At 40.0% G+C, this 26,554-nt stretch overlaps 1 protein-coding gene across 3 annotated transcripts in view; it reads right to left on the bottom strand.

Annotated features, from left to right (window-relative positions):
* Positions 1–26,554, bottom strand: part of LOC131591482 (MICOS complex subunit MIC19-like) — a 124,221-nt gene that overhangs the window by 42,700 nt on the left and 54,967 nt on the right. For all 3 annotated transcript variants that reach the window (XM_058862228.1, XM_058862229.1, XM_058862230.1), the window contains exon 5: positions 5,007–5,090. In XM_058862228.1, coding sequence (XP_058718211.1) covers positions 5,007–5,090 — 84 coding nt within the window. The remainder of the gene's footprint in view (positions 1–5,006; positions 5,091–26,554) is intronic.

Below are 26,554 nucleotides of genomic sequence, written 5' to 3'. Positions count from 1 at the left end.
GACTCCTAGGCTGTTAAATGTGTTCTGAATCCATGGGAACACTGAAACCTCCAAACTCCTACAGAATGGCAGAACTGTGGAATTGTTTAGGCTGGAAAAGCCCCCTGAGATCATCAAGTGAGCCATGTCCCCAAGTGCCACATCTTCAAGTTGTTTAAATCCCTCCAGGGATGGGAACTCCATCTCTGCCAGGGTGGGCAGCCCTTTCCATGAAGGAATTTTCCCAATTTCCAAACCTCCCCTGGCCCAGCCTGAGGCCGTTGCCTCTCCTCCTGTCCCTGTTCCCTGGGACAAGATCCCAAATCCCCCTTGGCTGTCCCCTCCTGGCAGGGAGTTGTGCAGAGCCAGAAATTCCCCCTGATCCCCCTTTTCTCCAGGCTGAGCCCCTTCCCAGCTCCCTGAGCCACCCCCCAGATTCCTGCTCCAGAATAATCCTATCACCTCACCCCACAGCACTCACATCCAAACTGCTCAACATTTAAAAATATTTCTAAGAAACTCAGGAGCACAGAAACTTGGCTCCAATGGAAAATATTATGATTAATGTGAGGATCCATATCTTGCTCATTCACACTGATAAACTAAGTAGTTGTGTCATACAGCAGGGTATTAAAATTAATTCCCTTCTGCTCCCATGACTTGGGGCAGGATTCTCCTAATGATGCATATTAGCATTAGGAAGCAGTGCAACATGAAAATAGCTGGGTTTGCTGGAGGAAATTGGAACTGGGGAGTCCCATCAGTCTCAGAGACAGAGCAGGAGCAGACACAGCTCACTGAGTGTCTGTGTGATGCCAAAACTACAGCGAGAAACAGCAGAGGGTCATGTGTCCTTCATAAAAAATGTTGTAAAGCAAAAGCAACGGGGTGAAGGAAAACTGGGATGTCAGGAAGACTGGGATGTCAGGAAAACTGGGATGTCAGGAAAAATGGGATGTCAGGAAAACTGGGATGTCAGGAAAACTGGGATGTCAAGCTGCTCTGCATGAAAATCCTGTGCCAGTGTTGATGGGGACTGGAAGCTGCACAGCACAGGGACACTGGAGATACAGAGCTGGTTATAAATAAAGTTTACAGACACTGGGCTGGGGACTGGCACTGAAACCAGGCAGAAATCTGCACCTCTCCACTGGAATTTGAGGGACTAGACAGAGAAGATAGCAAGTTGTTCCTAGAAACACCAGAAATGCAGGGAAGTGCATTGAGTGAGGACAGAGAGAGATCCTGAGCATGTGGCACAGGGTAGGAATGGCATTCCTTGAAAAAGGGCTCTGATTTCACACTGGGGCTCTTTCCTCTAAAACAGATTTATTGTCTCCTTAGAGAGTCACAGAACGGTTTGGGTTAGAAAAGACTTTCAGGATGATCCAGTTCCACCCCATCCATGGGCAGGGACAATTCCCACTGTCCCAGGCTGCTCCCAGCCCTGTCCAGCCTGGCCTTGGACATTCCAGGGATCCAGGGGCAGCCACAGCTGCTCTGGCAATTCCAGCCCAGCCAGGAATTCCTTCCCCAGATCCCATCCATCCCTGCCCTCTGGCAGTGGAAGCCATTCCCTGGGTCCTGTCCCTCCAGGCCTTGTCCCCAGTCCCTCTCCAGCTCTCCTGGAGCCCCTTTGGGCCCTGGAATGTGCTGGAAGCTCTCCCTGGAGCCTTCTCCTCTCCAGGGTGAACATTCCCAGCTCTCCCAGCCTGGCTCCAGAGCAGAGGGGCTCCAGCCCTGGAGCAGCTCCATGGATTCCTCTGGATTTGCTCCAGCAGCTCCAGGTCCTGCTGCTGTTGTCCCCAGGGCTGGGGCAGCTCTGCAGGTGGGGTCTCACCGGAGGGAGGCTGAGGAACAGAATCCCCCCCATCCTGTGCTGCCCATGGTGGGTGCTGGGTCCCAATGCCCATGGCCAGGGCATGTCCAGCTCCTCATTCCCCAAATCCCCAAATCCTTCCACCAGAGCTGCTCTTCACCCTCTTCTCCCCTCAGCCTGGATTTGTGCTTGGATTGCCCTGAACCTTGTGCAGGACCTTGCACTTTTAAGTAAATAATTAACACAAAACTCAGTGACTTCAGCACTGTTTCACCTCTGGGTTTTGCTGTAGTCAAGAACCACTTTCATCCCGTAGGTGGACGACGAAAAACAGCGACAAATTCCCCTCCAAGCTTCACGTGAGAACACCTAAACCACAGCTGCACATCCCAGTCAGATGCAGAGCAGGGCAAGGTTGTTCTTGAACTGCTTTGTTAAACTCTCTGCTATTGCTCTGCTGCTGTGGAGCATGTAATAACTAATAGCTTATGTGCTATCTTTGACCTAGAAACACTGGCAGCTGTTAGGGGAATTGCTGGGTTTTGGGGAAGTATCAAAAGGTTTTTAGCACATAAACCAAATTTATGAACGGTTATTCCCCTGGAGAATAGAACTGTTGATGTTTTACTATCGCAGCTGTCACTTGTGCAGTTATTTTGTCCTGTATTAATACCCAGTAAAGGTTGAGCATCTTCCCTCAGTCACTGAAATATTTTATAATTGACAGGCTTCATCTGGCACTGAATATGGATAATTTTCTCCATAAGGAGCATGCTGTGCTGACACTAATCTGTCCTGTTGTCATCTCCCTTTATTATCAACGTCTGCATTGTTTTTTCAGCAGCACTGAAGAACACAAATACGAAGCTTCTAATTGAAAAGGCTAAGTAATCAAAAAGCCAATTAATCATCGAGATGAGCTCTGACACTTCATGATGCAACAGCCAGAAATACCACATAGGCATAACTGAAGTGTTTTTAAAGTGTGCTTATTTGATGTGGGAATGATCTGAGATTGTAATTAGCATTCTTTGTCACAGGTGACAGACTCGGATTGAACATTTCTGCACCCTGACATTAATTCTCCGAGCTCTGCTTGCTCCCACCCCACCTCCTGTTCCGAAATTCCCTCTGCTGAGCAGCCCTTGCTCTGTCTCTGTGCACCTTCCACTGAAAGCAGGACAAGTTCAGGAACAACAAACCAGCCTCTTTTCATGCTCTGTCATTTCCAGACTTTCCTTTTTCTTTTTTTTTTTGGCTCTATTTCCATCCCAATTTTCAAATTTCCCAGCACAGAAGTGGCTCAGAGGTGAGCCCAGTGAGGGCTGCAGGGCCCAGCCTTGGGGAAGGTGGGATTGCAGGAGCTCTGACCCCTCTGCTTTTCCAGGTTTTCACTCTGCAGTCTCCACCCCTCTGAAGAAATTCCAAGTCAGATTTGGAACACAGAGCTCGCTCCTCTCAGAGCTGGAACAGCACTTTTTTTGTGTAGGAGAGAGATGAAAATCTACCTTGATGACAAACTGGATGACAACTTGGAAAAGCAGAGGATTTTACCTGACAAATAAGGAGTCAGAATGAAAAGACAAGGCTTGGTACCACAAAAACTCTGAACACAGAGCAAACATCACCCATGGTAAAAAACGAGGAAATCTCTACTTGCTGCAATTCTGGGGATTTCCAAGCCAGGCAGAGAAACCAAGAGGTGGCAGAATTTCCTATTTCACATCCCCTGGGGGTGGCACTCCAGCAGAACTCAAATAAAGTTATTTAAAGTTCATTATCTCCCTCACACAGCACAAAAATGTATTTACACACATTGGAGTCTTCACTAACAGGAGAAAGTGAAGCCACCGTACCAGTGACCCACATGAATGTGAGAAAGGAAAATATGTGACCAGGAAAAACATCTAAAAAGATGTAAAAGGTAAAAAAGGGGGAAAGAAAAAGCTGTCCAATATCCATGGTTTATCAGACATCCTTTGCCATGAATTATTCCACACAGCTACAACCACCCCAGAAAATCCAGTCTGGATAAAATCCCACTGAAGCTTTTCCCTCCAACACCAAGGCAGCCACTGGAGAAAAAGGAAAGTGGTCTGTGGAGTTATTTGGTGAAGGATCTTAATTTTTAGCTGTTTAAATAATGCACCAATTTAAAATCATTAAACTGATTTTCCCTCATCCTTTCAAACTCCTTTTCACTGCCAAGAGCATGGGATTTCATTAATGTCATCTTCAAAAAGGGAGGACAAAACACCGAGATGGTATCGGATGTACCCTGGATTTAAAATATTCATTAACACCAATTATACACACTGATAATTCATGCAACATGTTCTTCTTCCTAATCCAGAAAAAAAAGGGGTTTTCTTCTGGCCTGCTAAGCTGCTTCAATGAATATGCATCTTGTTAATAATTTTCACAACCAACTAACAAAAAAAAATCTGAATTAATCACCGATATATAAGCTCAGGAAGAAGGCAGAGGGGTAAAGGAGGAAAATGTATTCAGGCTGGAGGTTACAACCAACCTGGGAGCCAGGAAATGATGACAGCAGTAATTATTTGAAATTAACATCCTATAAAATAATACCCTGTAAAGAATGGGAATGTTAACAGCAATATGTTAAGCCACTGTAAGCAAGTCCCACAGCTTCCCAAGCTGCTCTCTACAGTTTAATTTCAAGTCTGTGATGAGATAAAGACACAGAAGTGCTTTTTAAACATGGTATAAACTTGGAATTAAAATTAAACTCTCCATGTGCTGATGGAGGAATCACTAATTCCACCCACTGAAAGCAGAAATTCACTATGTCCCTTCACACTTCACTTTTTTTGTTGTTATTTTAATTTAAATTATTTTACTTGGTGACACTTCTTCACTTTCACTGGCTCTTCATCAGCGTTGGTGTAAAATAACCTCATTATTTCATTTTTCTGTCTGTAATTACCGTGACAGATGAAATCCCACAGCGAATGTGAGAAGTTTGTTAGTACAGAAAACAAATATTCTCCCATCAAACCTTCCACCTTGTCAATATTAAGCCAGAAACAGCACCAGCAATACAAAAATAACCCCTCTGGCCAGAATTTTAATCTTTACCTCCTTAAAAAAGTCATCTTGTAAATATAACCAGGAGCAGAAATGAACAGAAAGGGAAAAAAAAAATGGGAAAAATATTCATTAAAAAGGGAAAAAAAGGTTTTACCCTCTCTTCCAGCCGAGCCAGCTGCTCTTTGTAGTAGGCATCGTGTTTCTTCAGCTCCCTCTCCTTCTCTTCCAGCTGCCTGGCCTAGAAAAAAAAAGGAATAGAATAATAAAATTATTGAATCAAGGATATTATTCATAATTCTGGGCTTTTTCCTCCCCTCCTCCACAGCTCTGCCCGAGTTTGCCCAAATGGATTTGGAAACGTCACCAGAATGCGCCAGGCTGGGATTTATTTTTATTTTTTAATTTGAATTAACTTGGCAAATCACTTCTAAACTTAGGAAAACCTAATTCTAAACAGGTGGATATTTGGGAAGAACAAAATCCTTTTATGTAGTTGCTAAAAAGTGCATCCAAAACTCTCCTGTCCTCTTTAATAAGGAATCACTCCTCTGGAAACTCCCAGATTGGTTGAAGTATCCACTAAATTGAAAAACTCAAACATGGGATCACTCTCATGTCCAATAACCTAAAATAACACAGAATAATTTAAAATATTTATCTTTTCAATCCTAATATGACCTGAGTGTTCTTTTAAGAGACAGTGCTCTCAGCAAATTGATGGTTTTGGCTTTTCATCTGCATTATTTCCCATTTTCTAGGATTAAGGGAACTCATTAAAAATTAGAAAATACATTTAAAAAGCACATATGCACAGAGGAATTTATTAAAAATATATAAAGCTGCAAGTCTTGCAGTGTAAATAGCAGACAAGTGATTTTTTAACAAGCTATGAAGGATTTAACACCTAAATTATCAATGCAAATACTTTCCAGGTTCATAATTTTTTAATAAAATATCTTTAGTGACTAATAATTATCTACTGAAGGCCATTATAACAATTACACCACATATTGTACAGATACAGGACTCGATTCCCTTTGTCAAGATCAATTTTTGGGGTTTTTTTAGTAAACACCCAAGGAATACATTAAAAAGTTTGGATATTCCCTTGTTTCCTTATTCAACTGCTTACCTTGGTTTCTATGTCCTGAAGCATGCAAAAGAAGTTAAAATTCAAATTAAGTTTATTATATAATAATAATATATTATAAATATATATATATAAATATATATATATAAATTTATTATATAAAATAAATTTACAGAACACAAACAATGCAAAAAAAACTCCACAGGCATGTCAGATGTATCTGGAAAAATGCAGAAAACTACTTGGAAATTGTTGGGGTCTTTTCTTCAAAAATCCCCCCAAAAGCCATATTTTAGATGAATCAAACTCTGTCCTCTGCCAGCCTCTCCATCAGAATTCCATGGAGCACATGCCCTGACCACCAGAATTTAAATTAGCCTTGCCTTGCTAATTACAGGTTCTCCAGAGCTCATTCCATGAAATATTCCACAGCCAAATTCCCATGGTTTGTACTGATCAGGGTTTGTTTCTTACAGGTAATCCCTGATGATCTCCCAGAGCTGGTGGTTCCAGAACCACCTAAAATTCACTGCAGGTTTTGTGTCCCCCCAGAGCATCCTCTCCCAAATACGGATTCATGGAATGGTTTGGGTTGGAATTGTTTGGAATTAATTGGTTGGGTTAAAAATCATCTCATTCCAACCCCAACACCTTCCACCATCCCAGGCTGCTCCAAGCCCCATCCAACCTGGCCTTGGACACATCCAGGGATCCAGGGGCAGCCAAATTTCTCTGGAAACTTGTGCCAGAACTCCTCACAAACTTCCAGATCTCATAGTCCACATCTAACATTCCAGATCTCATATTCCATATCTCATAGTCAATATCTAACATTCCAGATCTCATATTCCAGATCTCATAGTCAATATCTAACATTCCAGATCTCATATTCCAGATCTAATATTCCATATATAACATTCTGTATCTCATATTCCATACATCATACTCCAGATCTCATTTTCCACATCTAATATTCCATATCTCATGTTCCATAACTCATATTCCAGGTATCACATTCCATATCTTCATATTCCATATCTAATATTCAATATCTAATAATCCAGATCTCATATTCCAGACCTCATATTCCAGATCTAATATTCAATATCTAATAATCCAGATCTCATATTCCAGACCTCATATTCCAGATCTAATATTCTATGTATCATATGCCAGATTTAATAATCCATATATAACATTCCAGATCTCATATTCCAGATCTCATATTCCATATATAACATTCCATATCTCATATTCTATGTTTCATATTCCAGATCTCATATTCCAGATCTCATTTTCCAGATCTCATTTTCCATGTATAATATTTCGGATCTCATATTCTCTGTATGATATGCCAGATTTAATAATCCATATATAACATTCCATATCTCATATTCCATACATCATATTCCAGATCTGATTTTCCAGATCTCATTTTCCATGTCTAATATTTCAGATCTCATATTCCACATTTCATATTCCATATCTGCAAGGCATCTTCATGGGTATCCAATGCAAATATTCCATGTCTAACCATCCCAAGATCCCCAAAACACAGAAGATCTCCAGAACATTCCTGTTGTGCAAAACAGGCCAGTGACGAAGAAAAGACAGAATTAATAAAAGAAAAGATGTAATTAATATTCCATAAAGCTCATGAGAACTTGGGTAAGGTTCAATTCTTACAATCAAATCGTGTTCCCCATGATTCTGTCCAAGACCTGGAACTAAAACTGACTCTGGAAGGGCAGTGGGATGGAGTAAAACCCAAAATCAAGGGAAGAAGCTCCTGACTGAATTCACTCACCCCATTTCTGATATTCACGAGGGCAGAGCTTTGCAGGGTGTAAAGCACAACAGGTCAAGGGCACAGCAATGACAGAGGAGACAAAAACCATCCTTATCCTCCAGGATTTAAGCTGAGCTTAAATCCCTTTCCTCTGTTTTGCTGTGATCAGGGAATGCAATAACATTTATTCCAAGGATATCACTCTGAATGGAAGATTTTCCCTGGAAATTTGATTTATTTGGGAAGTTGGTTTATTTATTGGGTGGATTTTTGGGTTTGGTTCCCTGTCCCACCTCAAAATAATTAATAATCAAACCAGCTGGATTTTACTGCTCATTGCCCTGATCTGTCACTGATAAAGGAGAAATAGTGTATAGAAAATAATAAATGATCTGTTTATCCAAAGTTTTGCTTCCCTGTGTTGTGAAAGTAATGGAAGATTTGGTTGGCAAGTAAGAAACTCAACAAGAAAGAGTTTCTTCCACCCCGACACTTGTACAGTAACACAGAGACAGCAAAGTTGAAATGAATAAATAATAAATAAAATTATTCATTTATACAGCAGACTATAAATATGCCAATAGAGGAGAACTGAATGCAAAAATAAAAACCTGTAAAAAGTAATATTGGATGGATGGGGCTGCAGCAACAAGATCCCTGTGAATGTCAATGAGCTGCAGGAAAATAATTAAGGACAGCCATGTTTTCAATTAGCTGAATGTTGCCCTTTAGGTGTAAATGAGATACTGGAACAGGTTTGTTGCTTCTTCACAAAGAAATTCTAATAAACAAAACTTCTGCTTGGGTGTTTTTAAAAGAACAGCTTCAAAAAGCCACCTCTGCTTCCCAAACCACCCAAATTTAATACCCAAACCAGATCACAAATATTAAACACAGTTTCTCCACAATCCCAAGGAAGTTGGACCAAGGTTTAAAGGCCAGCCTGGGTTTTGTTTTCAAAGGTATCACCTGGATTTGGCACAGCACTGGTAGGAGTTGCCATCACTGGAAAAATGGATTTCTTCCCTACAAAAAAATTCCAGGAATCACCTTGTACCTGACTGCAGGGACACCTGCAGAGCCATCCTGTGACAAAACCATCCTGCTCACACTGGATACAACAAAACCACATTTATTTTATCCTCTGTGAGACAGAACACAGCAAATAAGCAGCTGATTGAAAATCTATGTTTAATAATTAAATTTTAAAATAAAAAAAAAGGAATCTCTTGCTGGATGTGACAAGATTCCAGGTGTGTGTGGACATAAATTGCTATTATTTAAGGAGTGGATAAAAAAAAAATCATTATCAGGTGGTTTAATGTTGGTTTGTAGGCAGATTTCACTCAGCTCCTGAAGCCTTCAGCAGTCCCAGGTTTAAAGATGCCCCTCAGCACAGAGTCCAAACCCCAAATTCATTAACATCCAAAAATTTACAGTGGGACTGCTGAGATAGCTGCAGTTTGTGTTTTCCTGGGAAAAGAATGATCTGTTTCAAAATAAATTCTAGTCTGAATTTAGAAATTAACATTGCCAGGTGAAAGTCCTTTGAAGGTCTTGCCTCAGGATCATCTCAGCATGGACACCAAGGGACTGGTGACCTCCCAAGGCACATCCAAGGATTCCAGAGCTGGCACTGAGGCTGGAAGAGCTGGAAGAGCTCCTGTCTCATCAGAGTGAGGATTTTCCAAAGGAAATGCTGAGCACAGCAATGAGGGCTCCTCTCATGGGAAAGCCCACATGGAATATCTGCAGGTCTTGGGAATGAGCCTGTAGGAAAAATTAATGGATTAAAGGTTAAAAGGGAGTGGTGGCAGCTCCCTCAGGAGACCATCCCATAGGATGATCCCTCAGCACCATCCCACAGGAGATCTGCTGGCAGCTCAGGATGAGTGGCATGCACCAGCACTAGAGAGATCCCAAAACATGATCTCCTCAAAACCTGATCTTCTCAAAACCTGATCTTCTCAAAGCATGAACTTCTCAAAACATGATCTTCTCAAAGCATGAACTTCTCAAAACATGATCTTCTCAAAACCTGATCTCCTCAAAACCTGATCTTCTCAAAGCATGATCTTCTCAAAGCATGATCTCCTCAAAACCTGATCTTCTCAAAGCATGATCTTCTCAAAACATGATCTTCTCAAAACATGATCTCCAAACATGACCTTTGCAAAACATGATCTTCTCAAAACCTGACCTTCTCAAAACAAGATCTTCTCAAAACATGATCTCCAAACATGATCCTCTCCAAACATGATCTTCTCAAAACATCACCTTCTCAAAACATGATCTTCTCCAAACATGATCTTCTCAAAACATAATCTCCAAACATGATCCTCTCCAAACATGATCTTCTCCAAACATGACCTTCTCAAAACCTGATCTTCTCAAAACATGATCTTCCTCTACCACACTTGTTTTCCATGCCTTTTCCAACCTGAGGTTTGCTGGATGAGCATATCCATGGGTTAGAACTAGGTGTGAATTCCAGAGCTCAGAATTCAGGTCTAGGCTGTGAGTGTCGCATGGTAAAACAGTTTTTGGGCATTTCATAAATCATGGTTTGGGCTGGAAGGGACCTTAAGGATCATCTCCCAAACCCCTGCACAAACAGTGACATCTTCAACTCCATCAGGCTGCTCAGAGCCCTGTCCAGCCTGACCTTGCATGTTCCCAGGGATCTGACATCCACTGAATTCCTCTCCCACTCACCCAGGTATAGCCCTGTGCATCCACATTTGCACATTGATAAAATCAGATAAAGCTGCATTATTTGCATAAATTATTACAATCAGCAAAACTATTCTCCTCTTCCATTGCATGGAGTGTCCCAAGGAAAAAAAAAATCTCAATTTCCACATTTAATGGATGTTGAACTGCCCCAGTTTTAATTTTGAACCTTCTATTTCAGCATATAAATACACCCATCATTCTGAACAGGCAATGCGAGGAACTTATGGACATTCTTGGGAACAGATGCTGGTCCCTTCCTCCTCAAAGAATTCCTTTCAAATTATCACTACTCATAAAATCATCCCTAAGCACAAAAAAAATCATGTGGACACATCTCTTGAAAAGAGGGACGTTCATTTCCACTTGTAAAGGTGGAGAATTGTTAGGAATTGGAAACGGCAGCACCAATAATGCATCATAAAACGGAGTCTTTGACAAGTGTAATTAAAACAAGCTTTTGTAATTACCATTAAATGTGCTACAGTACATTTTCTAAAAATAATGAAGTCCTAAAAGAGTGAGTTGAGCAGATAAAAAAGATCACATTGAGAGGAGGAGGCTAATGGAGAAAATTAAAAAATTGAATTTATGAACAAGTAAGGATCTAGTGTAGAACAGAAGATGTGACAAGAAGCTTCATTTACTGAATCTCGTTATAGACCAAAGGAGAAAAACACAAATGTACAAATGCCAAGAAAAGAGTTACAGATTCCAATCCTAATGTGAGTCACGGGAATATGTACAGGAAAACCCACAGGAACGTCGCTCTCCACCAAGGCAGAAATTCACTGAGGTTTTTGCCCCAACAAGAAGAGTTCTATTGTATTATGCCAGAATAAAAAGCTGAACAAGGGAAATCTCAGAATCACCGAGGCTGGAAAAGCCCTCCAAGATCATCAAAGCCAAGCTGTGCCCAATCCTCACCTCATCCCCAGCCCAGAGCTCTGAGTGCCACCTCCAGGAATCCCTTGGACACCTCCAGGGATGGGGGCTCCAAACCTCCCTGGGCAGCCCCTGCAGAACGTGGGACACGTGGAGGAGAAGGTGGATGATTCAGGGAGAACAGACACACCCAGAGAGATCCCAGAGGTTTCTGCTCAAGCAGGGGCAGGAAGAGGCCACAGCTGGCACCCCAAGGTTGTGTCCGGCCAGGGTTTGAGAACTTCCCAGCTCTGCTGAGCCTTCTCCATCTGCAAGGCCCCTCAGACCCCGTGCAGGGACAGGGCTCACGGAGGAGAAGCAGCAGGAGAGAAGTTTTAAAACCACTTGAGAGGACCCTGAGTTCTTCCAGCCTGATTTATTTTGTGATCCTACCCCAAAACAAGAGCAGAAAAATCACACATTTGTACCAAGTGACCAGAAATTTACATTTCAGAAGCATTTACAGAATCCCAGACTGGTTTGGGGTGGAAGAAACCTTCAAGATCTGCTCATTCCAAGCCCTTCCACCAGACCAGGCTGCTCCCAGCCCTGTCCAACCCGTCCTTGTACAATATCAGCACGGAAGAAAAGCTGCCACTTCTCACCAAACTCCAAATTAACCATCTGGTTTGTTCAGCTTCAAAACAACAGACTCTGAAGACTTTATTTCCTTGCAAATAAAAATTAAAATACACTCATGACTATTCTAGTGATTAGCAACAGGCAGAAAAGCCTCGTGTTTCCATCCAACCGTGGTTCAAAGGAAAAAGAGACGCTGAAAAAATCTGAATTACATCTCTGCATGTCACAGGGAATGAAAGAGAGGCATGACTTATTCCTGAAACTCTATCCATGCTTTTCAGTCAGCCAACACAGTCCAAGGAGATCAAACATTTTAAAGACTATCTGTAGTGCTGCCAGGTATTTGTAGCAATTCAAATATTGTCTCTAACCGTGGCTGACAGCTTCTGATGTTTCAGTCATATGTCAAATATGTAGTTTTTCACTAAATTGAAAGAAGCAGAGACTGCTCCATAGGAGCCAAAGTGGATTTCTCTCTATAAAAGAGAGTAAGAGAACCGTTATCCTGTAAAATTCAGGAAAAAAACCTGTCAGCAAACTGATTTAGGACTGTGTTCTACTTCCATCTTTGTTGTTACACTGCTATTGTAGCAAATCATAAATATCGTTGCCATTTTTTTTTTACCGCGTTCAGAACTGATATTAATGATGGTTTTGTAGAAATATTTTTAAATTCCTGGTTTAAACAACAGAAGGGTAAAGAAAAGTTATTGCTAAGCAGAGTCAGCCAATATTTGATGCATTTTGAAACAAAACATGATGGAAAACAAAGCAAAACATAAGGAAGCACCACCCTTCAAAAATTCACCAGTGAGGTCCAAAACCAAGCCAGGGAGAAGAAATTTGCACCTCAGTTGCCTCATACCCAAATATTCAGAGAAAATTTTGAAATTTAAGCTTTCCACCTAGGACTCTTGATTCTTCAGTCCAAAACCCAGCATTATCACCATTTTAAAAGCCCAATTCTCGTGCTTTGTAAACTGAAGATTCAATGGACTGCACATAAAGAGTGAAATAATTCTTAGGGATGCTGCATTAATAAAAGCAATAAAAATTCACCACCTCATTGAAGCCACTTCAAAGCCAATCTCATTTGGAATCCCATTGAAAACCTCCTGTATTTTGTGTTTATTAGAGGCCTCTCAGCATCAGGGGCCGTTCTCCAGAGTTATTTTCCATCTGTGAATATCCCACTTCTTCTATCAAGGGATCCAAACTCTGCATGAATTGATATCACTCCCTCCCAGCAAAGGTTGCCTCATTGGAAGTGGCTGCTCAATCTGTTATCCTGAGAACCAATTCCCACTGAAGGCAAAATGTGATGATGCCCAGGGAGGGAAATCCACTTTGGAATAGCAAATAAAAGGACATTTATTGCTGCTCTGCTATTCAAGGGATTGATTTCTGCTCAAGACACAGAACTGAGTCACTTGTAACTACATCAGGTCTTTCTCAATTTGAAAGATACAACGCAAGCAGAACCTTCATCTTTGGATGTTCCAAAAGGCACTAAAAATACAGATAATCTGTTGTCTTAAAGGTATTTTACCTGTGTTTTTCTGAATTTTGATCATGTTAAATTGAATTCCTCTATTTAGTAGTAATAAACAAACCATCAAAACTCATTGATTCTGTCTCAAATTATGCAGCCATTTTATTTCCCAGAGATTTTCCTGTTCAGCTTGAGAATAAAAGAACTGTAACCAGCAGATAATTTCAGACTGAAGATGTAACTCAGAACCAAATGAATCTTTCAACAGAATATTTGACTTAACAGTGAAATTCAGGGATTAACCTCAGCATTGCCAAGGGAAGATAATTTTGGTGAACTTTTGGAATGTCCAACTTTCCTCAAAGACCTTTTGGCATTGAGATACACAAAAAATTCACATGGTAAAGAACAGGTAATTAGTGTGCACAAATATCAAACTAAAGATTTACCCCAATTAATAAGTCCATTTTTAGCTCTGTTTCATTTTTTCCAGCACTCTAAAAACTCAATTCAAATAATTAATAGGACAGTTTGCAGTTCTTCACTTTATATGCATAAAATATTTAACTAAGTGTGAAAATCCTAAGTTAATACCACATAGTTACAGTAACTCTTTAAATTACTACCAGAAACAACCAGCAAAGCCTTGGGAAAGTGGGAGAACACAGCAGGATTTAATGCTCTTTGTATTTTAATTACTAAATTACAATGCTGGTCTTTCAGCATTTTCTTTAAAGACTGAACAACTTATCCTGAAATAAAAACACCAGAGAATTATTACCTTGAGTAGAGCAGCTCTGAATGGAGCTGGGATTGATTTATGCATCGATTATTGGTGAGCATCTTCCTTTTATATAATCCTATAACACGTGTCATTGAATTTCTGTGTCCAACTTCCACTCACTGCACTTTTATTTCTCTTCTCATTTGATTGCAGAGTCTCCAGGGCAGAGCTTGGAACTCACTACACATCTGTGCAGTGTTTAACATAATTATACTTCAAGCTCTGCTGGTGTTTCTGTTATTCTAACAGAAATAAATAATATTCTAAACACTGAAAATATTCAAACTGGATGGAAAAAGCAGATTTAATGCAAGACAGGGAGGGAAACAAAGACTTGAGTTTTGTGAAGACCACAGCAGAAAAATAAATGACAATCATTTATTTTTTTTAAAGCCCTTTCCCTGTTCAGATGGCGAATGTCTGAGTGTACCAGAAATTTGGGACTGGGCAACTAAACAAACCCTGAAACTTATGAATATAATTAAGTAATTGGAGGCAGGAAATATGTGGAAGAGAGGGGCTGATGCTGACATTTCTATTCCTGACATCCCTGTCATGAACATTTGCTGACACAACATTTAAAGGGTTTAACACTGCAGGGATTGTTCCAAAACCATGGCTCTACATGGTTTTACTAAAATTTTTATACAGTTTAGTGTAAATTTTTGTCACACTTGGAAAGAATAAAGCAGCTGTCCAACAGGATCAATAGCATCTTATGCACAGAAAAATGTAAAGCAAGTGATAATGAAAATCCTCATGGATTTCATAGAAATTATTGTATTGAAATGGCCAAAAAAGGTCAAAGCAGAGAAGATCATGGCAGGTAAAATCCCAGATGGGTTTGGGTTGGAAAAGACCTTGAAGTGCCATGGCAGGGACACCTCCCACTATCCCAGGGAGCTCCAAACCCCAGCCAGGCTGGCCTTGGACACTTCCAGGGATGGATCCAACGAGGATGAGCTGAAAATAACTTGGAAGCACAAGTCAGCACCAGTCAACTGACTGGTTTTATCCTGACTATAAAGACCCAGAGAAAAACTTGATATTTCTGCAGGAAAAGCCAAGGAAAACTTGTCCTGTGTGTTAAAACAGGATAAAAACAGGAGGGGATTTATGAAGGAAAGGGGAAGGAGAAGACAGCATCACAATAAGATCACAATATTTGATATAAATAAAATTCAGATCCTCACAGATCCTCTGGTCATTCCCTGTATATTTATATTCTGGGCACTGCAGAGAAGAGCTCTGGAAAAGAAAGAAGCTGGAGATACATAAAGACCAAACCCCTCTGTGTACAGGAGAGAGGTACACAAAATAATTAAATGTTCAGAGAAGGTGAGCCAGGCTCTCCTATTTACTCCCTCTCATAATACAAGACCGAGGAAATATTCAGTGAACAGTGAAATTGAAAAGCAACAAATTTGAAACCAATTAAATGCATAATTAACCTGCAGAACTCATTGCCACAAGTTATCAGCGAAGCCGATCACTCAGCAAAACCTGAGAAGTTGAGATGTTTGTATTACCTCTGAAAACATCCACACTTTCAGTTACCTCAGACTGTGGATTCCTTGGTGCACTAAACATCCTTTAACAATATATAAAACAATTAAGAACACTGGAATCTGTCATGTGTCAATTATTCAATATCATAAGCAGAAGGAAACTCTAAGGAACTATTTTATTTCTTGTGGTATTTCTTTTGTTTCTGACAAAAACCTTGATTTGAGACCCAAATTTCAGCCCCTTTTGGCTGCTGTGATGCTGTTTTTACACAGCCAGAAAAACAAAATAAGTCTAAAGTCGACCTTGCCAGCTTTTTTTACCACGCTCAAGATGAGAATTTCTGTGGGGATGGCAGATCCACACCCAGAGCTTTGTGCAGAGCTGCCTCTCCTTGCTTGGGGCAACAGCTGAAGGGGTGATGAACTGCTGTTAAATGGAACCCAAGATATAAAACAAAACAAAGAATCTCATCAGCAGGGAAAAGAAGAGTTAATGAGGAATTTAATACTGCTGAGCCACAAACCCTGAGTGGATCCAATGGCTTGAGCAAGTCTCTGCTCACTGAATTTCTGCATCAGCCTCGTCCTGAGCACAGAGAAATCCAGGCAGCAAAAAGAGCAATTTCCAACCCAAAGAAGAACAAAAGTGCTGAGAAGCACTTGGGAGACAGGGACAGTGATTCCATGTCCCAGGATCACCAAAGGAAACCACCCCTGCTGGATCCTCAGGCTTCTCCCTTCCCACTTCCACTCTGGGAGAGGAGAAGGCTCCAGGGAGAGATTCCAGAACATTCCAGGAATTCAAGGAGCTCCAGGAGAGCTGGAGAGGGACTGGGGACAAGGCCTGGAGGGACAGGACACAGGGAATGGCTTCCACTGCCAGAGGGCAGGGATGGATGGGATCTGGGGAAGGAATTCCTGGCTGGGCTGGAATTCCCAGAGCAGCTGTGGCTGCCCCTGGATCCCTGGAATGTCCAAGGCCAGGCTGGACACTGGGGCTTGGAGCAGCCTGGGATGGTGGAAATTGTCCCTGCCCAGATAATCCATGGTGCCCTTCCTGCATCTCCCAAAAATGACCCCAAAATTGAGGAAGCGCCATCCTGTGCAGGAGGACGAGCTGTGCCCTCGGTTCAATTCCTTGAGCAGCCCCAAGAAAGATTCCTTTCCTTTTTCCTTTTTCCTTTCCTTTTTCCTTTTTCCCCTTTCCTTTCCTTTCCTTTCCTTTCCTTTCCTTTCCTTTCCTTTCCTTTCCTTTCCTTTCCTTTCCTTTCCTTTCCTTTCCTTTCCTTTCCTTTCCTTTCCTTTCCTTTCCTTTCCTTTCCTTTCCTTTCCTTTCCTTTCCTTTCCTTTCCTTTCCTTTCCTTTCCTTCCCTTCCCTTCCCTTCCCTTCCCTTCCCTTCCCTTCCCTTCCCTTCCCTTCCCTTCCCTTCCCTTCCCTTCCCTTCCCTTCCCTTCCCTTCCCCTTCCCCTTTCCCCTTTCCCCTTTCCCTTTCCCTTTCCCTTTCCCTTTCCCTTTCCCTTTCCCTTTCCCTTTCCCTTTCCCTTTCCCTTTCCCTTTCCCTTTCCCTTTCCCTTCCCCTTCCCCTTTCCCCTTCCCCTTTCCCCTTTCCCTTTCCCCTCTCCTTTCCCTTTTCCTTTTTCAGGCTCTCAGGGATGCTTGCCAGGAGTCTGAGACTCCACAATCCATTGATTTTCTAAAGGAATACCATTATTTTAACACAAATGTTTTTTCTGTTGTGGGTGAGAGCATCTGGAAGGGAAAGCAAACACTTAAAAAGTGCTTTCTAAAAAAGAGGTTTCATCCCAGTCAATAGGATGCTTCAGAAAAATAGAAGCAGCCAAGTACTTCTATAATAATGGGGAAAAAGAGAAAAAAACCAAAAACCCACCCTCTTTTGGGAGTTACTAAAACATGTCAATTTTTATACAATCTTTTTGTGTTGCCCAACGCTGTGAATGCTCGAAAGCAAAGCTCTCTGCTGGATTTGTGAAGTGTTATTTTTTATTTTTTTTCCCCTGCAAGCCTCCAATCTATTTGTCATGCAATACAGCTTGTCCTAGCCCACAGTGAGAATTAATTCTTAATTTTCTAAACGTGGAGAGACACACCAACTATTTGCACAAGTAATGGCTCTGATATTTGCATGAAATTGAGAATGGCAAAGAATTGTTCCAATTAGATTAATTTGGAAATGATAGAAGAGTTACAACTTTGCTCTGTCCTTTAAGAGGAAGAGGAAAAATCTGCAGAACAAAACATGACTGATCATAAATAGAGGAAAGTATCTCATAAAATGTTTATTCAGCCTTTCTAACACGGAGAACACGACACCCTGCTGAGATCCAGGTTATTAAACAAGAGGTGGCTCTGCAATGAAACAGGAAAAACCCCAGGCTAGGGATTGAAGGAATTCTTCCCTGGGAGGGTGAGGAGGGGCTGGGATGGAATTCCCAGAGAAGCTGTGGCTGCTCCTGGATCCCTGGAAGTGTCCAAGGCCAGGCTGGACAGGGCTTGGAGCAGCCTGGGATAGTGGGAGGTGTCCCTGCCCATGGTATGGGTGGCTTTAAGGTCCCTTCTACCCCACTCTAAAATTCTCCTTTTCAAAAATTTTAGGACTAGAGGAGTATGAGGTTAAGAGATTTCAAAAAGAAATTTCAAAAAGGGAAAAAAATACATTTTTGCAGTGCAAGAAACAAGAAATTATATTACATATTTTATATATAGCTATAATTACATTTAATTGCAAGTTATCCCATCTACCAGCCAGGTAACTCAGATATTCAAGTTCACCTGACACTCTGCCTTTATTTAACACAGACACCCATGGATGGAGAGGTTAAAAACCTTGTTTTCTGAGAGAAATCCCATTTTTCTTGTAATAAATTTTATTCTGTACCAGTCTCTGACCATCCAAAATTATATAAAAATAATATGCAGGAAAATCCTCACAGGGATCTTCTGGTGCATTTGGAATTATGGAATCACAGAAGGGTTTGGGTTGAAAGGGACTTTAAAGCTCATCCAGTGCCACCCCAGCCATGGGCAGGGACAATTTCCCACTGTCCCAGGTTGCTCCAAGCCCCAGTGTCCAGCCTGGCCTTGGACATTCCAGGGATCCAGGGGCTGCTCTGGGAATTCCAGCCCAGCCAGGAATTCCTTCCCCAGATCCCATCCATCCCTGCCCTCTGGCAGTGGAAGCCATTCCCTGTGTCCTGTCCCTCCAGGCCTTGTCCCCAGTCCCTCTCCAGCTCTCCTGGAGCTCCTTGAATTCCTGGAATGTTCTGGAATCTCTCCCTGGAGCCTTCTCTCCAGACGAGCACCCTCAGTTGTCTCCACGGCAGAGGGGCTCCAGCCCTGATTTTAAAGACAGATAAAATCTGTATTTTACATTTCCAAACCCAGCCAGCTCCTGGCAATGACAATTTTTCCCTCTCTTTATTCCAAGGGACAGGGTCAAGCATCTGCCCCATTCCACTCCATTTCCAGGTGGGCAGGAAATGTTTTCCATGCCCAAGTTAAATTTTGTTTGGACACTGAGATCCTGACAAGGAAACTGGGGGAGAAGCAGGATTATCATTCCTGCAGTGACTTACAGCTCCCAGACATTCCAGAGGAAAAGTTGGAACCCTGAATCTCTGTTGTGTGAATATCACCCCAGGAGCAGAAATTCCAATATAAATATAAATATAAATATAAATATAAATATAAATATAAATATAAATATAAATATAAATATAAATATAAACATATTATATATATGTATATATATATTTTTATATATTCATATATATTTATACATAAATATATATTTATATTTATATATAAATCTGTATTTATATATTTATATATAAACATATAAAAATATATATACAATAGAAAATAAATATATAATTATATATTATTGATAATAATATAGTATTACATGTTATTATATATAATTATATATTAATAATATTATAGTATTACATATTATGTTATTATATATTATTATAAATATATAATATATAATATATAATACAATATAAAATATAGATATATAAAGATATATAGAGATATATAGAGATATAAATATATACACAAAAAGTATATAAATTCCTGCTATAAACTAAAATACAACAGAGTCTTGTTTGCTCCTGTGAAAGCTTAATCTGTAGCACACAGTGAGCAATAATCTTATTTAATGATGGGGAAAAACCTCCTATCTCCTGAAATTTAACAGGAGTGATTAAGAAAACAACAGACACAGCAGTTTTCCCTGAAATTTAAGCTGTGAGGGTTCAAAATCTTAAGTGAACATGAATTTTCATTTTTCTAAATCTGTAACACAAAAAGTCCAAAATGCACATGGTCTGAGCTCCGTGTAAACAGAGCTGCTGCATCAATGAAAACTTAAAAATAACCCAAAAAACCCCAAAATCTGAGATAAAATCAATGAGCAATTCTCAGAGAGGAACGCGCCTATTCAAAGCAGACATTTTATTTTTATTATGTTTGATTTTCTCCCTGTCCAGGAGTTGTGGAGGTCTCACCTTTCAGTGCTTTTACTTCTGCCAAACTCTACATTACTCTAAAAACCAGAGAAATACTCCAGACAACACATTTTTATTCCTAAATCAATACTCTAGCAGCAAACAAGTTGATTTTCAAGGAACCATGGAAGTATTTAATGTTCAGGATACCCAAATTAAATGAGAGCCAATAATGGAGCTGTGGTCAAGTGACATAAAAATTGCAGGCAGGGATTTGGAATTCTTAATTCCACCAAAATTAAGCTGGAAAGCAAAAGCAAGTGGATTTTTTGGTGTTTTTTAGGCACACAGGTGGAATTTTTCCTCAGTCTGAGTATAAAATTTTGCACATCTGTGTGTGTGATTAGATATAAATATATTTATATTATTTATGCATTTATTATTTATTTATATTTATATATTTTAAAAATATTTATAAATATATATTTTATTTATGTATATAATTAATTTAATACTTAATCAATATATAATATAATATAATATAATATAATATAATATAATATAATATAATATAATATAATATAATATAATATAATATAATATAATATAATATAATATAATATAATATAATATAATATAATATAATATTTATGTTAAATATATATATAATATAATTAATTTAATACTTAACTCCAAATCTACCCCTGAATTCTGTAGGACCAAAACCAAACATTGATACTTTTACAGGGTCTTCTTTGTTTATCTTTAATATAACAGAGAGTGTCAAAGTCCCTGAATATTTGATTTCCTCTTTGCTCAGCTCCTCAAAAAACCCCAAAGCAACATAACAAAAAAATTCCCAAACTGCTCAAAAGTGACAACAATATTTTAAATGGAGTTTTTGCACAACAGAAAAGAAAACCTGAAGACAAAGATTCACCCTTGTAGCTGGAGGTATAAAATGATATAAAATATATTATATAATGATATATTATATTTATGATTATATTATAAAATGATATAAAATAACTGCTGAGGGTGCAAGCACCAGTGCACTCACAGTCTTGGGAGTTCCATGAGAGGAATCACTTTTATCCTCCTATTCCCTGAGTATAATTTAGTTTTTCTGTCTATTATTTAGGGGAGGAACAATTGTGTCAAGGATTTTATTCCTCTCTCTGCTTGCTGACACATTTACATGTAAAAAACCTAAAAAATGTATGAGAAGTTGAGTAGAGGAGAAGGTAAAACCCCAAGCACAGCTCATCTCCTGCTCCTGAGGTGTTCTCAGAGCAAGACTGGCAAATCAAGAAGACACAGAAATGCAGGAATTATGGAAAAAGGGAAATAAAATGGGGGAAAATGAAGGGATCTGGGAAAAAACCACAGAGGGCTGAGAGAATTCTCCTCCTGAAGGCTCCAGGGAGACTTTGCTGGGGAGATGGGTGAGGAGGCAGAAGACAGAAAGGTTCTCCCTGAACATTTATTCCTCCCTAAGGAAATCAGAGAAGGAATTGGGAGCAAAACTCAGGTTGGAATCTCCCATTTCCATAGGGATGAATCCCTGCCTTGGCAGGAAACCAGGAATCCTGCAAGGAGGAGCACAAGGATCTGCAGCTCTGGGATCTGGATTAAGGATGGAGGAGGATTCTCCTTCCAGGTCTCACTTGGCTCAATTCTCACCTTTGGACACCAACAAGGAAATGGAAAAGGAGCAGAAAATCCTGTTCTAACTCCAATTTTATAATTCATGTCATTCCAAAATTATAATTTATGAAAACAACTGGACAAGAGGAGCTGAGCCACAAAACGACCTCTTCCACCTCCTCAGCAGCAGATTCCCTCAAGGGTGGAGTGCAGGAGGTAAGAAAACCTTTTTTTGGTCCACACAAACTTTAAAAATAAGATTTGTAGTCAAAGATCAAGGAAAAAAAAACAAAAAGGAGCAAATCAAGACAAGAAAAGCTTCAGCTGAGGGTGGAAAAGGTCAAAGGTGACAAAATCCCAAATTACAGCTGGAGAACCTGATTTACCAAAAAACACTGGGAAGTGCAACTGGAAGAAGGGAATTTTCTTCTTTTCTGGTGGATTTTTTTCTTTCTTTTAAGATATTGATGGATTTTTCAAAATAAAGATGTACCCACAGCATGAGGAATGGGAGATACAATCATTCTGCTCTTTTCCTTGGGATGTCTGCAGTTAAATGATTTCTAATACTTCCAGAGGTACAAAAAAAAATATAAATCTGTGGAATGCTCAGAAATTCATAATTACTCTTGTAAGCAATTCAAAGATTGCTTGGGTATTAAGAAAAAAAAAAACCAACCTCTGGATAAAAAGGAATAAAAACATCTAAGAGAGTAAGTTAAATGGAGTAGGTTAATAGTTTGTATTATCTTATCACTGAGGTTTAGACAGTCATAAACCCATAATGGCAAGGAAATTTAGATTTAAAGGAGAAATTATGTCTATAACCTTATTCACTTGCCTGAATATTAAATTTTTAAAAAATTAATGATCTGCTTATGAAAAATATCAGATCAGAACCATCTCAGCAGAGTGCACAGGGAGGCTGGATCCCCATTTATTTTGAAACCATTCCCACTGGTGCTCCTGGCTAATGGGAGCACTCTGGAATTCCATCAATAAAATTCATTATCATCAAACCTGGCTCCACTCTGCCCTCCTCATTTCTTCCCAAAACATTGATCTATTTATATAGGAAAATTTATTTACATTTTACACCAGTGCCCACATTTAGGACAGGTCTCAAACTTCAGGCCTAAGAGCCAAAGTTTAAGGGAGCTTCTTTCCCAAAACTGCTTAAAAGCTTCACAAGGAACAAAAATTATGTCAAATAATCAAGTTACAAACACTCCTTATTTAACAGCTTTGAGTGATTCTTGTTAGCACAATTTTTCCTGCTTTAAATAAACTACAGAGGTTTTTTTTGTTTGGTTTCTTTTAGAACTATGGAATCTATTTTTATGTAGAAATATTAAAAATATAAAAATTAAAAAAAGCCAAGCACTCAGCATGCAACAAAACCCAGCCATGCAAGCTCCACATGCCCACAGAGAGATCTAAGGCAGGAACAAATTAACTTAATTTTATTATTTGAAGGTCCAGGAGTGGAAAGAGCTGCTGAACATTTGTGGGGAACCTGTGATCACTTTGATCTGCATTGTCACAGAAAAAGCCACGTGATGTTTTCAAATTAAAACCATTCCTAATAAATGAAAGCAGGGCAGAGAACTCTGAGGATTAAATGTGTTCAGGAGAGTCAGAGGGTGAAAATAAATAAAAATAAGAAATTTCTATAGAGCTCTCCCACCATGTCAGATCCTTATTTTTCCTAAATTTTGTCTTAAAATTACTTTTAATTGCTACATCCATGAAAACCATGGTGGAAGGAGGAATGCACAGTGAAATATCAGCTGTACCTGAAATCATTCTGCCCTGACCCCAATGCAACTGCAACTAAGAATTAAATCAATCCAGAAGCAGAAGAAGGAACTTTTCTGTTCTAAAATTAAAAATCAGAGAGCAGGAGTTTCATTTTCCCACCTGTTAGTACAGCAGGGTTAATTTAATCCATTCCTCTGTATTTCAGTCTCTATTTTCAGAAAGAAAACCTGGCAGTGACAATTTTATACAGTATTTGATCAGCACTGATGCTGGGAATGCAAAGCAATCAATGCTCTCTCCTATAAACAACCCAGGTAATATATAAATACATTAAAATTTAAATATTGTGATAATTCAGCCGCAGGGTAACCTCGAGTTGGTGTCTTCAAAACCCTTTTTTATTAATTTTCTGTGCTCCAAGGAGTATCTTAGTGATGATCATGTGAAGATCTCTGCCAAAAAAAATCATTAATTCAAAATATAGGTTTGGGGAGAGGCAGTTTGGTTTGGGTTGGGTTGGTTTGGTTTGGGTTGGTTTGGGTTGGGTTGGTTTGGTTTGGTTTGGTTTGGTTTGGGTTGGTTTGGTTTGGGTTGGGTTGGGTTGGGTTGGGTTGGGTTGGTTTGGGTTGGGTTGGTTTGGTTTGGTTTGGTTTGGGTTGGGTTGGGTTGGGTTGGGTTGGTTTGGGTTGGGTTGGTTTGGGTTGGGTTGGTTTGGGTTGGGTTGGTTTGGGTTGGGTTGGTTTGGGTTGGTTTGGTTTGGGTTGGGTTGGTTTGGTTTGGGTTGGGTTGGGTTGGGTTGGGTTGGGTTGGGTTGGGTTGGTTTGGTTTGGTTTGGGTTGGTTTGGTTTGGGTTGGTTTGGTTTGGGTTGGTTTGGTTTGGGTTGGTTTGGTTTGGTTTGGTTTGGTTTGGGTGGTATTTGGGTTTTATTGTTTTTTTTTTTCTCAGAACTAAGTTTTTTTCACTGTTTTAACCTTCTCAGCAATATCCCCATCCCTGGGAGTGCCCAAGGCCAGCTTGGACAGGGCTTGGAACACCCTGGGACAGAGGAAGGTGTCCCTGCCCACAGCAGGGGTGGAATGAGATGATCCCAAGGATCCCTTCCAACCCAGCCCATCCTGGGATTCTGACTGCTAAAAACAGACTTTGAGGAAAACCAACCCTCTTCAGCTGAGCCAGGTTTAGCAGGGGGTTGGAGCTGGTCCCATCCATCCCCAGCTCTCCTGGAATTCCATAAAGACATTTTTGCTTTTCTTTCTGAATAACTGTCACCCATTTTGAGCCCCACTCCGAGTTCATCCATTTGGGGAAGACTGGAAGTTGTCAGGACTGCCCTGGCCAGGCTCCTTCTTAAATATTCAACCAGCACAGCCCTGGGGAGAGGAAAAACCCCTTCTCCAAAGGGCTGTCCAGGGCAGTGCTGGAATCCCCATCCTGGAGGGATTTAAAGCCGTGTGGAGGTGGCACTCGGGGACTTTGTGGCCTTGGCAGTGCTGGGAATGGTTGGATTCAATCTCAAATCAATTTCCAACCTAAATAATTCTATGGTTATATGAGAGAACTCTGAAGTCTCAAGTGCTGCAAACTGCAGGTGATAATTTCATTCTTAGTATCTGCAGATATATTTTTAAAAAGATCTTTTTTAATTATCTTGACTTTTCAGAATTCTGGATCGGCTCTGGTGCCCCAGAGCTGAGTGCCAACACTCCAAACTGATAATTTGGGACCAAACACTGTGGTCAGATAAAGTTTGTTGTCTAAATTTGTTTTAGTTAAACTGATGTTTTCACTTCTGCTTGCAAGTTTGAGCTCATTTGATGTTTTCTGCTGCAGAATTCCAGAACTGGGAAGTGCTGAGTTTGAGGCAAAGTTCCAAACAGCCAGAATTATCTTAAATCAAATCTGATGGAGTTATAAAAAGCAAAAATTCTTGAGCTGCTGCTGAAGATCCCAATTTTTCAGCAGCCCTGAATGCAGATTGTGTCTGGCTGTGCTTGGTGTCTTGGTTATTTCTTGATGCTCAACACCTTGGATCTCAAATTCACGGCTGATTTCCCAAGAAACAAAAGAATGAGCAGTTTGGGATTATGTGGAAAAGGATCCATCCCTGGAAAAGGATCCCTCTCCAAAAATGAGCAGAGGCTGAAGCACTGAAAGCAGCAGCTGCTTCTCCATCTCCCCTAAAAGGCAGAGCCTGAGCCAAGTCCTACAGATAAAAACTCAACCTCTCCAGAGCAACCAAAAAAACCCAGCCACAAAACCTGCACTCAGGGCTGCTAAAAATTGGGAACTTCAGGAGAAGGTAAAGAATTTGTGCTTTTTTTACTCCCATCAGATTTGATTTAAGATAATTCTGGCTGTTTGGAACTTTGCCTCAAACTCAGCACTTCCCAGTTCTGGAATTCTGCAGCAGAAAACATCAAATGAGCTCAAACTTGCAAGCAGAAGTGAAAACTAAAACAAATTTAGACAACAAACTGTATCTGACCACAGTATTTGGTCCCAAATCATCGATTTGGTACCTTCCTAATGCATGTTCTCCCTTTAGTTCCATAATAAAGAATAAAAATAAAAATAAAATAATAATAAAAATAAAATAAAATAAAAAAAAATAAAAATAAAAAAAATAATAATAATAATATCACTTTTAGAGACCAAAAGCATAAAACAACCAAAGAAAAACCAAAATATTTTGCTGCTTCAGGCCTGGTCTAGTGGAAGGTGTTCCTGCCCATGGTAGGGGTGGCATTGGATGATTTTTAAGGTCCTTCAAACCCAAACTATTCCATTTTTCTATGAAATGAAAAACAAGTTTTGATGAAAAATTCTCTCCTCTCACCTCCACCCGTCCTTTGTGCCCATGAAAATATTGCAGACCTGGTGGTGACAAGTCCAGCACACCCAGAACGTGGCAATTTCTCTCT

This window comes from Poecile atricapillus, chromosome W (genome assembly GCF_030490865.1).
Source record: "Poecile atricapillus isolate bPoeAtr1 chromosome W, bPoeAtr1.hap1, whole genome shotgun sequence".
Classification (NCBI taxonomy): Eukaryota; Metazoa; Chordata; class Aves; order Passeriformes; family Paridae; genus Poecile; species Poecile atricapillus.
The sequence above is the reverse complement of the archived record's forward strand: the minus strand, read 5'-3'. Positions and strand labels throughout refer to the sequence as shown.